The sequence below is a fragment of the Diadema setosum genome, chromosome 4 (assembly GCF_964275005.1).
Source record: "Diadema setosum chromosome 4, eeDiaSeto1, whole genome shotgun sequence".
NCBI lineage: Eukaryota > Metazoa > Echinodermata > Echinoidea > Diadematoida > Diadematidae > Diadema > Diadema setosum.
Window position 1 is genome coordinate 28,154,482 of NC_092688.1, and position 15,198 is coordinate 28,169,679.

Consider the following 15,198-nt stretch of genomic DNA (forward strand, 5'->3'; position numbering starts at 1 on the left):
ACCGAACGAAGACGATTCGACATAAGATTTGTTTCATTTTTCTTACTGAAATGATTCATTTGCCTATAAAAATGTCACCAAGGATAGAAAACACATGTATTTATATGAAACACTATATTTTATTGTTGGTTATTCGCATCTAAAGGAAATTTCTCAACAAATTTCACCTTACCAAACAGGCTGTCGTCACAAGTTGTGCTGGTATCGGTGCGGTGCACGTGGGAGGGGGTCCGGTGGCCAGTGGGCGAGCGCCACCCCGAGCCGAGCCTCTCAGCAGCTGGCAGCGCGGCGCGCGTCCCGCGATATGGAAACCGAACAAGTACGAACGAAGACGATTCGACATACTGTAGACAATTGTTTCATTTTTCATACTAAAATGATTCCTCTGCTCATGAAAATGTCACCAAGGATAGAAAACACATGTACCTATGTAAAATACCATATTTTATTGCTGGTGTTAAGCATTTAATGGAAATTTCTCAACAAATTTCACCTTACCATGCAAGCTTTCGTCACAAGAAAAAGCTCCGTCACCGAGACTCTCAGAGCAGAGAAGATACCGTTAAATATTGCTTCGCAGCATCAGAAAATAAAAAGGAATTGCCTTAAAATGCAATGAAACATTTTTTTCATACATCATTCCACTAACCTATGTCAATATTATGACAGAAATGTGTTTCATTCTGTAAAAATCGGGCACAAATAAAGTTGGGTCGAGTTGTCCAATCGCAAACCCGCCCCTGGACAACTCGACCCGGTCGAGCTGTCCAGGGGTAGGGACGAGTTGTCCAGGGACGACTTATCCCGCGGTCGAGTTGTCCAACCCCCAAAAGGATTTGCGTGCGCACCTCCGGGCGACTACGAGCGAGATACTGTACGTGTGCTAGGTACTGTCATACCAGTGAGGGCCATCTGCGGGGATCTCCCGGGTGCGGCAGATAGCTCCAAAAATCTAAAAGAACAACAACAAAAAACGCGTACACAGCTAGCAAAGTACGGTGACCATCCTAATCGCGCGCTATAGTATCAGAATAAATAGGTAGATTGATCAAGCCCATTCACAACCCATGCGTAGCTTTACAGCCAGTTGCGCGCACATTACATGCCGCCATTTTGTTAGTCTTCTGTTACGTCACGGCTTGCGATGAACAGGGGGAGGTAAAAAAGAAAAAAAAAAGTCAGCGTAGGCCTGCGCTATGCTGTAACTCTGCAAACCCTGCTGCGCGCATGCAAGCCGTGACGTAACAAAAGACTAACCAAAATGGCGGAGATACTGGCTATGCTTTCAGACCCCACTTGATCATTCTACCTAGATCTATATAGTTCTGTGATCAGAATTCATTTTTTTTACAACTACCCGGTACACCAGGTGCTTGATTTGGAAGGAACCGTGGCATTATCGCTTAAACTTCACGACAAAGAATTAGTTGTAAAGTACTCACAAAAATTAGGATTAATCGCTAGCAGCGTACACGTTAGTCCCACCTTAACCAGTCGCTGTAAGTAAGTAGCGACACATAGCGTAGCGTCTGGTCGGGCTAGTCCCACCTAAGTGAAATAAAGTTGGTGAGTAATTTTTCACTATTGTTTCCGGTTTTATAGGTTTTTATTGATTTCTTCGGGTCATTTCTACTTATAGACATAGATATAAATGCATTTTATGACTAAGTATACATTTTTTTTTCAATTTTTTTTAATAGCAGAGGTAGATATTAGGCCTATTAGTTTGTATTAAAGTTTTACTTAGGCCTAGGCCTACATAAACTTGTAAAATTTTATTGTAACGTAATATAACATTACTTAGGGTCTAGAGTAGACAGTGTCCCGTATAGCGTAGGCGTAGATATTCTAACCCAAAATTAGCCTAATTAGAATAATGTATTAACCACCCACTTCTAAGTTTATCATTTAATTTACATTAATGTTTAGGCCTACAGAATATTGAATAATTCCATTTTTATTTTCATTTATTTTATCTTGTATATTGAATTAACCGTAACAGCACCTGAGCACCCGCAATAATCATGATAATGCCAATGGGCTTCGTATTGTATTGAATAGATAAATGGCCACATGAAAAAAAAAAAAGTCTCCAAAATCTTCATTTTTATTAGAAAGTTGATCAACTAAGACACACACAGGGTCACAGCATTTAAATTCAACTAGGTCTAGTTCTAGAACTCTATCATATACACAGCCCCGTGCTTCGTACGGTGTCTGGTCGGGCTAACAGCATAGGAAAGATACGTAACTGTTATAGCTATACATGGCTAGAACTCTATAGGGTCTAGATCATTAACCATAATTTTTAGTCAATCTTAGGCCCTAAATTATTTTAAGTTCGACCTAAAATTTAAATTCTTTGTGAAACACCCCCAGAGATTAACTAGACTGTAGAGGTGTCTACACAGCCCAGTCGCTTTAAAAACAAATGGCATATTATATAGAACTGTATAGATCTATCTATGTTACTCGTTAACAATCAGGCTACCCAGAGAGTAACTATACACAGCCCAGTCGCTGTACGTAGGTACGTTGCGACAGCGTGCTTACAGCGTCTGGTCGGGCTACCCAGAGAGGTGAGTTCGCTAGACTGACGCTAATGTAAATACATGAACATAGCCATAGGCTTCCTATAGATTCTTGATCTAACACTAACAGTTGGATGGTTGATCTAAATCTCTGAACTTGTCTCAATGACTGATTGAGAAAGCACCAATAAAACTATGAACATGATCACCAACCAACTGACTGGCCACACTGTGAACCAGTGGCAGCGAAGGCAGTGGAGCGTGAAGAATTGTAGAGATCTACAAAAATACACCCAAGCCCGATTTTGGCCTGTACCTATAGTTATACCTTGTACCTTGTGTTCATCACTTCCGAAGGATCCTCTATATAGGGACTAGAAACTGCGCTGTGAGGGGCTGAAAGTCAATAGAGAGCTTCGGTTGATGTTTTAACAATATCATGTTTAATGTGCAGTGTACAATCAATTTACTGTAATCATTGGTACAAGTAGATGCATTTTTTATGCCATGGACGAATGTACAAACCGCACTAACCGCACCAGCGACCCCAACATGTCCTTACAGCACCCGGGGGTTAGCACCACACACACACACACACAGTGATACACTTATCATATCACTATACATGTGCCCATGAGCTGAGGCCATATCTTGAGAAAAAAGAGGAATAAACTAACTCCACTGAGACTAAAACAAATTGAGGGTCGCCATGAAACACATTGGGAGGCAGCAGAATTTGTTGCAGCATTTGGCTGCATTAGACTGCGTTCACATAGAAGTATTCGGTATTTGCTATTCGCTATTCGCTATTCGGTATTCGCTATTTGGGCCCCGAATACACCATCACCCTCACCGTCAACTCACCTTCCCATGCAGTGAGGATTTCTTCCTCCTACATCCTAGCAAATCTTATTAACAATTTCTAAACTGCATCAGAATGTCAGTCTACATGCTTATTTTTGCAAAAGGGCAAATCCAGACCAAAATTGTCATTATTTCATAAACGAGAGACGGTATACGCTGCAAGAAAATCGAACAAGTTCGATTCCCACTTTGCTATACTTTTCGCAGCTATTCGGTACTTTCGAATAGTGCCCTCCTATGTGAACCGGTGTAAGGAAATCCTATCGTTCGATTCAAGCTATTCGCGTGCCCTCGAAAAACGAGCCCGAATACCCGAATAGTATACTTCTATGTGAACGCAGCCTTATGCATACTATAGGAATCTTGACTGAAAGATTGGTCTGTATCTGGTCGTCGGGGGTTGTTCTGCGGATACCACGTCAGGCTTAATGGAATCCCCTCCCATACAGAGAAGAACCATAAATGTAAAAAAAAAAAAGAAGAAGAAAGATTAAGAAAAAAATCCTTCGGATAGACAGATTTTTTTTTGTCTAATAGGAATCAAGGTTTTTCAAATGACAGGTGTTTAGAAGTATGCATGTCAGAATGTAATTTGACCCCCAACTTGTATCAGCAACACATGTACATGATGTATAACAAGTACTGTTGTCACATTAATTTCAGGAATTCTATGACTGCTCAAGATATGACGAGTGGAATCTCAAAGTTTGTCCAAGATGTCAACGTGCTATCCGTACGTGTGAGGTCAAGCATTTTTATGATGAATGGCTTCTTGCCGTGGCCACAAAATTTCTACAAGCAGACCTCAATGACAGGTGGTAGACCAACGTGCCCAAAATTAGGAGAAAAATATTTCAGGTGAGCAAAATGTATGGTATGACGAGTTGAGAGGAGTATTAAGTATTTTCAATGTAAAACTACATTTCAGATACACATTTTCTTGAACCCCCCAGAATAAAGAGAAAGTTAATGACAAAATTAGAGAACAATTCCCCAAACAATTTTCTTGAATGCATGTTAATGGCGTGTAAGAAATGGAAGAGACACAGTATAGAAGTTAATGCCACAGGTTGCTTTGAGTTGTGAACACCATGTGGCCTTTTACACACAACATATACATTTGTGGGCATGGTTTCATGCGCTGGCAAAATATCAGCTGTTATAGCGCTGCCATAACGTAATTCAGTAGTTCTTATCAACCATCTTGGCTTTCCAGTAATTGCCTGTGTCTTCTCATATTGTCACTTTTAGAAATGAGGTCAGTTGTGATTTATAAGTGTATTTCCATGAATTATTATTCTTTGTCATATATGATTTTATTCTGATTTAATGCTTCTGCCCCAAAGGATGCCAAAGGCATGAAGCTCTCACATTCATGTTGGAGTCAGAGTCAATATTTTCGCATGTCTTTAAATTCACAAATAGCACATGACTCGTGAAATTCACGAAAATAAAATCTTACAAAGTGTTGACCTATATATACAGTATCTGCCTGTCCATCCCAAACATAATATCTGAATGTAAGAACAACCATTCAGTTGATTTTCCTTGTATCTTACCTACATATTGATTTTCCTTGTATCTTACCTACATGTAGGTATGCTACATTAGGTGTAGAAAGGCTGATTACAATTTGGGCAAAATCTTTCAAGTTCAGAGGTTTCTGAATTCAGGCTAAAAGTTATCTCTTCATAAACAAAGCTGTAACTTTATCTTGATATGCTCAGCGATATTAAGTAGTATGGTAAGAAGTGTAGAAATTGCTCCAATAAATCAGTCACGCTGTCTACTCTGACCATGTGTTTAAATTGGTAATACATGCAGTACGCTTCAGAAGTTAAACTTGAGGCCTTATAGAAGGGAGGCTGGAGAATAAGTGTTGTCTCTTGATTTCTTGTATGAAAGACATGCACAATGGTCATGAAGGTCATTGAACTTAATCAGAATGTTTATGGAGGGTCATAATTACCATGTACTTATGATTTTTGGTGACAGTGTCCTTATTGTTCTGACTTTTAAACCCCAACTGAAAACAATGACCCATATGCCTCATTTCTCCAGCAACTGCTTTACATTGAACAGAAGAATTCATGTTTGATTTGGAGATGCAATTGTGATGCTTGGCAACAAATGATTCTATTGCTTTGATTCATGATAATTATTGTCCTCTGCTCTTAGGATCACTTAAACCTTTCTTCAACAAAAAGCTGAAGTATAAAAAATATTCATGAAGTCATGTTGTAATGAAAGACCTTTGTGCACTGGAATGATCGGTATGTACATGTGGATAGACTTATCATATCATCCTTACTAACATATTTTGAATGTGGTTCATGCTCTGCATTCAAACCAACACAAAGTTTTAAGTTAAGTGAGAATTACATGTTGTACAAGCATTTTACTCTACTAAATTTTGTGTTCAAGGTTGGTTTGATGATGATTGGACCCCTTTACCTGTACATAGCATTTGTCTCAAATGGTACCAGAAGTTCAGTACCAAAAGAAAGTGCCAGTATCATCCACCATTTGTAATATCAGAGCATATCTTTGTGTGTGTGTGTGTGTGTGTGTGTGTGTGTGTGTGTGTCTTTGTTATGTTTCTTTGTGTTTGTTATGAAAAAGGATGTGCCTGGCAGCACGTTACTCAAGCTCTCAGTGGGAACACCAAGGGAGAACCAGGACCATTCTCTCACCCAACTCATCAGCCAGGTGCTGGGAAAGTACCATCACTGAACATACCATGGTCACCTCAGATCACATGACACCAGAAATCAGACTGAGACTTATCACTCCACTTTGTCCACTCTGGCATCACAACACTGACCACTGCCCATTTAGTGACCCATTCTGGGCTTTCTACTGGCCAGGTGGACAAGTTTTAACAAGGTAAGAAAAAAAAAAAACGAGCAAGACAAAAAAACAAAATGACAGCAAAGCAACTTGTAAGAATGGCAAAAAGTGTCATACGGTGGCATTTTCTTTGTACCTCAGCTTATTAGGTAATTATGGCAACCATGGTGCTCTGAAAACTGCATAATTATTACAAAGAGCATGGTAGAAGTTCCATTCAACTCTGTTTTTGGCCTGCAAAAGGATAACACTGCAGCTTCATCGCAATCTGTCTGTGGTGAAGGTGATGACAAGATTATAGACATACAGTGTACCTCAGGTACATTGCTGCTACTTTCATGTCCCATTGGGGGGGCAATGAGATGGGGTCCTCCAATTACAGTGGTTGTAATATGAAGCTCATACAGTAATTAAGACTTTGCTAGAATATTGTAAGTGGAGAACCTGTGATAGAGTCATACCAGCTCATGGTCTGTGATCCAATTCAGGTCATCGATATGTGAGTTTAGGTATGTGATTACATTTCTTCAGTAAAGTGCCAGCCTCGGACCAATTAAGATGAATGTCAAACACAGTGTAAATGGTTGTAGCTCTTACAGCTTGGTCCACATCACAAGTCTGACTCCTATGAGTCCTACAGCCCACAGTTCATACACGCCACGTGTCATACAGCCCACAAGCTTGACACTAGGCAAATACCATAAGGCTAGTCCGACACTAGGCAAACAAGACCCATGAGTTTGATACTCATTATATCACAGGGCTTAATATACTTGAGAGCACAAATGAATGGAGCCTCTTTCAGTATGCTTGATGCTTTTAGGTGCAGCTGTCATGTTAGAGCCTGAGGTACAAATTTTGTGTTTTTCATGCTCTTAAGCCTATTATGAGCTTTCACACCTTGGCATTCTTGCTGTGCACAACTTTGAACATATTCAAATTTATTTGGCAACTAGGGAGATGTTTGCAATCTTAGATGGTTCAGAAAGACACAAAATATGATGGAGAAGGTTGAAAAGAATAAGTTGTGATTCCCAATAATGCTTTCTTGATTTTGGGGGATAGCACCAGAATTGCCGCATGGTGAGATGGGGTGATTTGGTAGAAATTGATCAGTAATATAAGTCCCGCATTGTCACTCCTACATTTCTAATTTGCCTTTTTCAATTTGTTAATTTAGTGGTGCAGTTGCATGCTATAGAAGAGATCATGTCGTTGGAAATCAAAACAAATTTCAACAGTTATGCATGTTCATAATTATGTAATTGGCAAGTATTTTAATAAAAGGTAATTTGAGTGGATGCTAATTACGATCAACATAGTGCATATCATGTTTCAAACTGCATTCTTCAGTTGAGCCAAATAGAATGTATTCAGAAGTTGTATCTTTATGGCTCTGGTCTGTCTTTCTAGTACTTCTGTTCACACGCAACCATGCAACCATTCAGAAGTTGTATCTTTATGGCTCTGGTCTGTCTTTCTAGTACTTCTGTTCACATGCAACCATAGGATGCTAATTACGATCACATAGTGCATATCATGTTTCAAACTGCATTCTTCAGTTGAGCCAAATAGAATGTATTCAGAAGTTGTATCTTTATGGCTCTGGTCTGTCTTTCTAGTACTTCTGTTCACATGCAACCATAGTCCATCCCCCTTTTGTTTTCTTTCATGTATTTCATTTTGTTAAATGTTTTGTGGTTTTAAGAGTAGGATAGGCTGACCTATTAGGAGGAGATTGGGATACATAGAATGGAGAACAGCCAAACTGTTTTGCCTGGAACATCTTAGGGTTCCAGGTTACAACCCTTTGTGATTCTTCACAGGTGTAGTTGTGTGGGAAAGTTTATGAAAAAAGATAAGAGAGAGAAACATGAAAAGCAATCTGTCTTTGTAGCACTCGGGACAATTTTCCAAGAAAAGTTTGAAACCCCATCAATGCCATAAATTTTGATGTAGACTAAGAAAATTGTGTATGTCATAGAGAACTTTTTATAAGTCATGCTTTAATGACACGCAGATTTACAATATGTTAAAATTATGTTAGATATATATTGGACAACCCACACATCATCAAAGAGAAGGCTGTCTTGGATATTGGATCAGGGTGTGGAGCATCAGCCATTGCTGCTGTCAAAGGTGGAGCTAGAAAAGTATTGGCCAATGACATTGATGAAGGTGTGTATCTTTAATAATGCATCTATGAGAGTGCAAGAGGCAGTCTGTCCGTATTCTATCTAGTGTGACTGTCTGAAATCATCATGTAACAACCAAAAACTTTTATTTCTAAATATGATAATGTCATAAACACAGAGACAGTTGACTAGCTTGATTTTGAGCAAGAAGAACGTTGGTACAGTCCTTACTCTTTTGATATCACAATGCATCAGTTAGGTATAATTTAATGTGCACAGAGATAGCAGTCAACATCATGACTTTGAGTTTAAGACACAGTAGTGTGGGGATACCATGGAGTGGGAAGGCTGGCCCACCTCAGATACATTTAAGAATCCCCGTAATGAAATGTGTACAGCTTTATCACTGATTTCAATATACAGTGCACTCCCGTTATAACGAACACAGTTATAACAAAATTCTGGTCACAACAAAGTAATAATTCAGGCAACAACATTATCTGCTCTGTTTTTTGTTGTTTATTTGTTCGGTTATAACAAAATTTCGATATAGCGAAAGAAAACTGCCAGTCCTAAGGACTTCATTATAATTGGAGTCCACTGTATGTACACACACAGCTGAAGAATCTTGACTGGCATCAACCCTTACCAATGAGCATTTGTATGTTTTGATGCACACATATTCGCTGATTACGGGCGCTACAGGTTATCATGGTTTTCAAATTCCCAAATGGGTAGCAAATAAAGATCAATTAAAGAGGGCCTCCCATGTCTACCTGTGCTACCAGGCCATTTTCTCTCATGATGTTAGCTGTACAATACATGAAGTGATATTTTAGACCCCGTTTACAGTGCGGGGCCGGGCTCGGCCGCGGCTCGGCCGCGGCCGAGTCCGGCCTCAATTGCGCGGCCGAGCCTCGCAATTTTGTCCGTTTACACTGCTGGGCTCGGCCGCGCTTTTGATTCAAACCTTTCAATATTTTGTCGTAGTGGCGCTCTGCTTGTAAACAAACGCACTTTGGTATTGTCTGGTTTTCAGACCCTTTGCCAAATGAATTCATTGGCGACGAAGTCGCCGTTCGGGCAAAGGCCTTTGCCGAAGGAAAAAAATCCTTTGCAGGACAAAACCACCTTAAACTATACTAGTTTTCGACGTTGAGGGGGTTAATATCCTGAATAGCGAAAGATACAGGCAGAGGGTTTGGAAGCCAGACTAAAATTAGCCGCGCAATTGGCCCAGTTTGCGTTTACACCAAGAAGAGGCAGGGCTCGGCCGCGGCTCGGCCGCGGCCGAGACCACCTCCAGAGCGAGGCCAATTTTGGCCTCGCATTTGGCCTTTTGCGCGTTTACACTGAAGCGGGGCTGGGCTCGGCCGCGGCTCGGCCGCGGCCGAGCCCAGCCCCGCTTCAGTGTAAACGCGCACTGTAAACGGGGTCCTAGTCTAGGCAAACTGATGGCTTTTGAGACATTTTGAGACACCTAGGTCGATCGAGGGGCATATAGACGAGGTACTGTCAATCAGTGTTGTGTGCCACTTGATGCATACGCATACAAACTTTTCACATCTCCATCATCTCTTTAGTCCTTACAAGGATCGTTATGATCTATGGTATTTTTGTTGATTTTTGTCTAACGTGTAGAAAGATATATTTTTGCTATTTCCCTTCACTTTATGTAAAATTTTTCAGTTTCCATAGGATGAAGAGGATCAAAGCCATTAGGCAAGTGACACATTACTGAATGTAAGTTTATTGGATTTTAAGGCGGCATTTACGTCAGTTTCAATTTGATATTTTACCCTGTACTTTCAATGTAATTTTTAAATGAGATTTTTGTTCTTACTTTCAAATGGATGGACAGTTGCAGCCCAGGCGATGAGACTGAATGCTGCCTTGAATGGAGTAGAGCTGGAGATTTCAACCAACAACATAATTAGAGAGTGTGCTGAACATGATGAGACTGACCATTGGGATGTTGTGTTCCTTGGGGACATGTTCTATGATAGAGACTTCATAGACAGACTTTCTCTATGGCTCAATAACCTTGTGAGGAGAAACAAATGTCGAGTACTGATTGGTGACCCAGGAAGGCAGTTCCTGCAGGGTCATCCCCTACAAGAGAGACTGCAAAAACTATACGAGGTTAATCTGCCTGCTAACTGCATTGAAGAAAACAGAGGACACAGTGTTGGCTTGGTGTGGGAACTGGTCACTTGACAGTTGATATCACCATGTCATCCGATGTGCAAATGTAACAATAATTTGGCTACAATTATTTTTTTATACCCGCGCCAAACGAAGTTTGAAGGGGGTATATAGGAATCAGCGGACGGTCGGGCGGTCGGGCGGTCGGGCGGTCGGGCGGTCGGTCGGGCGGTCGGTCCGTTGCAAATCTTGCGTCGCGAACTACTTCCTCAGTTTTCAACCGATTCCCATAGAACTTGGCACAGATGTGTGCCTTGGGTTGTAGATGTGCAAGACGTATTTTTTGACAGTACCCATAAGTACGTTGCCATGGTAACGGCATATTATGGGCAAAAATGGGTACAAATCTTGCGTCGCGAACTCCTCCCACAGTTTTTGATCAATTTTTATGAAATTAGGCACAGATGTTCATCTGAATATGTTAATGTGCAAGACACATATTTCCGCAGTGGCAAAAAGTGCGTTGCCATGGTAACGGCATGTTATTGGTAAAATATAGGGCAAAATGCTTCATGGCAAAACTGCTTCATCAGTGTTCTTCCAATTCTCATGGAATTCATATTGAATGTTTGTCTTAGGATATAGGTCAGCATGACACATTTCTTGACAGTGACAAAAGTATGTTGCCATGGTAACAGCTCACATATTATGAGCCAAAATGATGGAAAATTTTGTGTTGCAAACTACTTCCTCAGTTTTTGCCCAATTTCCATGAAACTTGGTACAGATGTGTGCCTTTGGTTGTAGATGTGCAAGACGCATTTTTCGACAGTACCCGAAAGTACGTTGCCATGGTAACGGCATATTAATGGCAGAAGATCAAGGAAAGATCTTGCGGATTTAACTACTTCCTCAGTTTTTTTTACCAAAGCTTATGAAATGTTGTTTTGACCAAAGCTTATGAAATGTTGTTTGGCGGGGGTATAACCAGTCGCTGTAGCGACATTTCTAGTTTTTCCAGAGTTTAGCCCAGTTGCAGATTTTGTGTTCTGTAATCACAACATGTAGTTCAGTAAATGTTTCAAATGTTCAGGTTTTTAAAAGTGATAAAAATATTTATAATAATAAAATCACTCTTAAGAAACAAAATTCTGAAGAAAGTTTGATGTGCAGTGCACTCCCGTTATAACAAACACGGTTATAATGAAATTCTGGTTACAACGAACTGAAAATTCAGGCCGCAACATCACGCGTTCTTTGTTCTTCATTGTTCATTTGTTTGGTTATAACGAAAGAAAACTGCCATTCCCGAGGACTTCGATATAGCAGGAGTCCTCTGTAAACAAACTTTATTGACTATACACGGCACACTCCCGTTATAACGGTTATGTAAGAAGAAATCTTTGAAGGCTTCTGTAGTGGTAGAACGTTGGGTGGTAGAATGCTTAACCCTAACCAGGCCGGGCTGTTTGGGGTGTTCTGTGGCTGAGGGGGGTTGATTCAACCCCCCCAAGAGATCTCGGCTGTCGATCACGCAATCGCCATGAAATTTGGCACATGCATTACCTGTGGCGTAATCTACCACACTAACAAAAAGAAATGGAAATTTTCATTATATTAATTAATTATGCTAATATATGCATAAAATCATATGTTTTGCTCTAAATCAGAAAGTAGAGCTCCTAGAATTCTTATTTTTGGTGATAATATTCTTTGTAGCATTTTTTTGTAAAAAAAATGGTATCAAACTTATTTTCTTATGTATTTCTTTGTTTTTTGACCTTTTGTTTTATCATTTTTTTCCCGCAAAATTTATGACAACCTTCTTCAATCATAATTATGCTAAAATCAATTGATTTCAGCCTGTGAAAGTGAAAATAATCATATCTTAATGAGTAAGGTGAGAAAACTCAATTTTGCATAGACTTTATACACAAAATTATGTTTTTGAGCCATTTTCGGTCTGACAGGCATGTATAAAAGGTTGTGCAGCGTCATAACGGTTAAGCGCAATTTTCGCAAAAATGGTGTCAAAAGATGTGCAAGACTTGAAAGGAAAAAGTCAGCGAACGGCGCGGTCAAAAAATTTCGCGCGGCGGAATAGTTGCGAAAAATGTCGAGGGGGGATTGTTTGAATACATTATTTGTTTGACCATGAGCAAAATTTCAATAAAAAAAAACAACAAACAAACAAACTGCTGGTCCTGAGGTCTTTGTTATGATGAGAGTTGCCTGTATTATGCAGTGTGTAGGGACATTGTTATGTAAAGTGAAGGCTGTTTGAACCATCCTTGTATCATTATGTATTAGCAACTAATCGACAAAATTGGGTAATAATGAGTTACAACTGTTTTAGACTTGTTATGATGAGAGGTCAGTTACAGGCAATCTGGCCATCCTAGCACTACATCTCATGTGTTACAATTCAACAACTTAAGTACATGTTTTCATGTACACTAAACTTTTCGTGCAGGTATTGATTTCTTGTCTCGATATCTATGAAAATGAATGTGTGTGTTTGAACATATCTGTATACTATTCTTCTTTGCATGTATGCATCTATGTGATCCAGAAAAATAAGTGAGAAGACAACATGGCTACACCTGTGTGTGTGTGTGTGTGTGTGTGTTTGTGTATATGATTTCCACATCACTGAACAAAATCTGAATAAGACTGAAAGAAGTAATCATGTGAGTGTGTGTGAGGTTTGAGCAAGTGCAAAATACCTGAAGGATCTTTGATAGTACAGTCTTTATGTATATTATGTGAGTGTTGCAACAGTTTAGTGTCCAAAATGCAATGAGGAGCCCATCAAAATTACATCAAATGTTGGGTTTAGTGTAGGACATTGTCGAAATCTGCTTCAGTACAATATAGTGTACAAGCATCCATTTGGTGTGTTAAAACTTACATGAGCAAATTTGCACCTTGACAATGCCAGCATGCTTGTGTAGATCATAGAGGGTTTGTTTTTTTTTTTTTCTGTGTGAATTTTGTTACAACTTATTATGGACAATGCTGTGACCCAAATTGTTCTTGAAATGAAATCCTAGTCACTCTGCATATTGGAAAGAGGCATTGTCAAAGAAAAAACATCTTGCTTGTGCTATGACAGGATATTGTGAGTGGGACCAGCCACTTGAAAATATGAATACATGTACATGTACAGTGTTCATGTACAGTCAAGCATGCATTAGTGTCCACCTGTCTCTAACGACCACCTGCCCACAACCAATGACATAGAAATCCCCCACAGAGATCAGAGACTCCAACCCAAAGCACCTTCTGATCTGGAGATTCTCCCGCCTGAAACCCCTAGTAAACGGGAGATTCCAAGTTGATGTGTGCAAAGCGCGAAATTCCCAGGATTCTAGATGCTCTCTGGTGCTATCTAAAGGGCTTTTTACACTTGTGTTTCTTAACCCCGGACTTTCTCTGACCCAGGACTATCGTTAGTCCCGTACCAATTTTTTCAGCTTTTTACACTCGCCAATTAGTCCCGTACTATCTCTTGTCCGGGGCTAAGGAGAAAACTGACCTTTTTACACTCGTCTTTCTTAGCCCCGGACTTTCCAAACCACATGAATATTCATAATTACGCTGTGTACTGTACACGTACACGCACGCACCGGCAGCACTTGATTACCTCGTTTCTGATTGGTCAGTGAGGGTCGCACTTCGTCTCCGTCGCTTAGCCCAGGATTATTTTTTCGTTCTGTTTACACTCACTTGCTTGGCACCGCAATTGCGGTGCTAGCACCGCAATTGCGGTGCTAACCCCTGCTATTTTGCAGGGCCAGATAGTACCGTACTATCGGTGGGGCTAGCCCACTTTGGCAAAAACGAGTGTAAACAGAAAGTGGGCTAAGGATAGTCCCGTACTATCGGTGGGGCTAAGGCCCCCCCTTAGCCCCACCGATAGTCCGGGGCTAAGCAAAAATTTACAAGTGTAAAAAGCCCTTAAGGCTTATTTTTTCAACATACGATAGAAATAAGTGAGAAATCCTTTCCAACGGGAGACAAAGAGCCAGGGCGGGAGAAATTAAATCTCAAGCGGGAGAACGGGAGATTTTGCAAAAATGGATTTTCGGCGGGAGATCTCCCGTCGAAAACGGGAGAGTTGGAGTCTCTGAGAGATGTAGTTAAGAACCTGTGTAGATTTGATGCATGCTGGGTCACCAAAGAGTGCACTATGACCACTTGGTCTTTCAAGGAGCATAACTCAACTTGACAGTCTACACTGTTTGATTTTTTTTTTCTTCTAAGAACCAACCAACAGCCCTTTTCAGGGCAATCAGTGCCAACGGCCATTACTGTAAAAGCGCCATGAAATCCAATGTCTCTTCCCAACAACCTCTTTCGGGCAGGAAGACACAATCACCCTTTTCAAGTTTCACATGAAACAGAATGAGAAATGACCCCATCCCGGTGTCCTAAATATGTTTATCCAACTAAGCTAAGCTAATTCCCACAAAATTCAAAAATTGTAAGATAAAAATGTTATCACACAAAATGAATGACAGTGAGGGTGACACAGAACCAATGATGAGCACACAATTGGTACAAAGCGAGTGGTTACAGTAACAGAAATTGATGTAACTAGGAGACATTTCTTGGTTAAAAACTAAACACATATCCATACCTAGAGTGGACAGTAGGTTACTAGTCATCAA

At 40.3% G+C, this 15,198-nt stretch overlaps 1 protein-coding gene across 2 annotated transcripts; it reads left to right on the forward strand.

Moving 5' to 3' along the window:
* The first annotated feature begins 200 nt into the window (after window positions 1-200).
* LOC140227087 (electron transfer flavoprotein beta subunit lysine methyltransferase-like) lies at window positions 201-13,111 on the forward strand. 2 transcript variants are annotated; one of them, XM_072307516.1, is made up of 5 exons: window positions 201-319; window positions 4,059-4,253; window positions 6,018-6,281; window positions 8,293-8,423; window positions 10,242-13,111. In XM_072307516.1, the coding sequence occupies exons 2-5, from the start codon at window positions 4,066-4,068 to the stop codon at window positions 10,595-10,597; spliced, it is 939 nt and encodes a 312-aa protein (XP_072163617.1). In that variant the 5' UTR covers window positions 201-319; window positions 4,059-4,065; the 3' UTR covers window positions 10,598-13,111. The 2 variants fall into 2 exon arrangements, with proteins under 2 accessions (XP_072163617.1, XP_072163618.1); XM_072307517.1 differs by lacking the exon at window positions 201-319 and adding an exon at window positions 2,456-2,579.
* The last annotated feature ends 2,087 nt before the right edge of the window (window positions 13,112-15,198 follow it).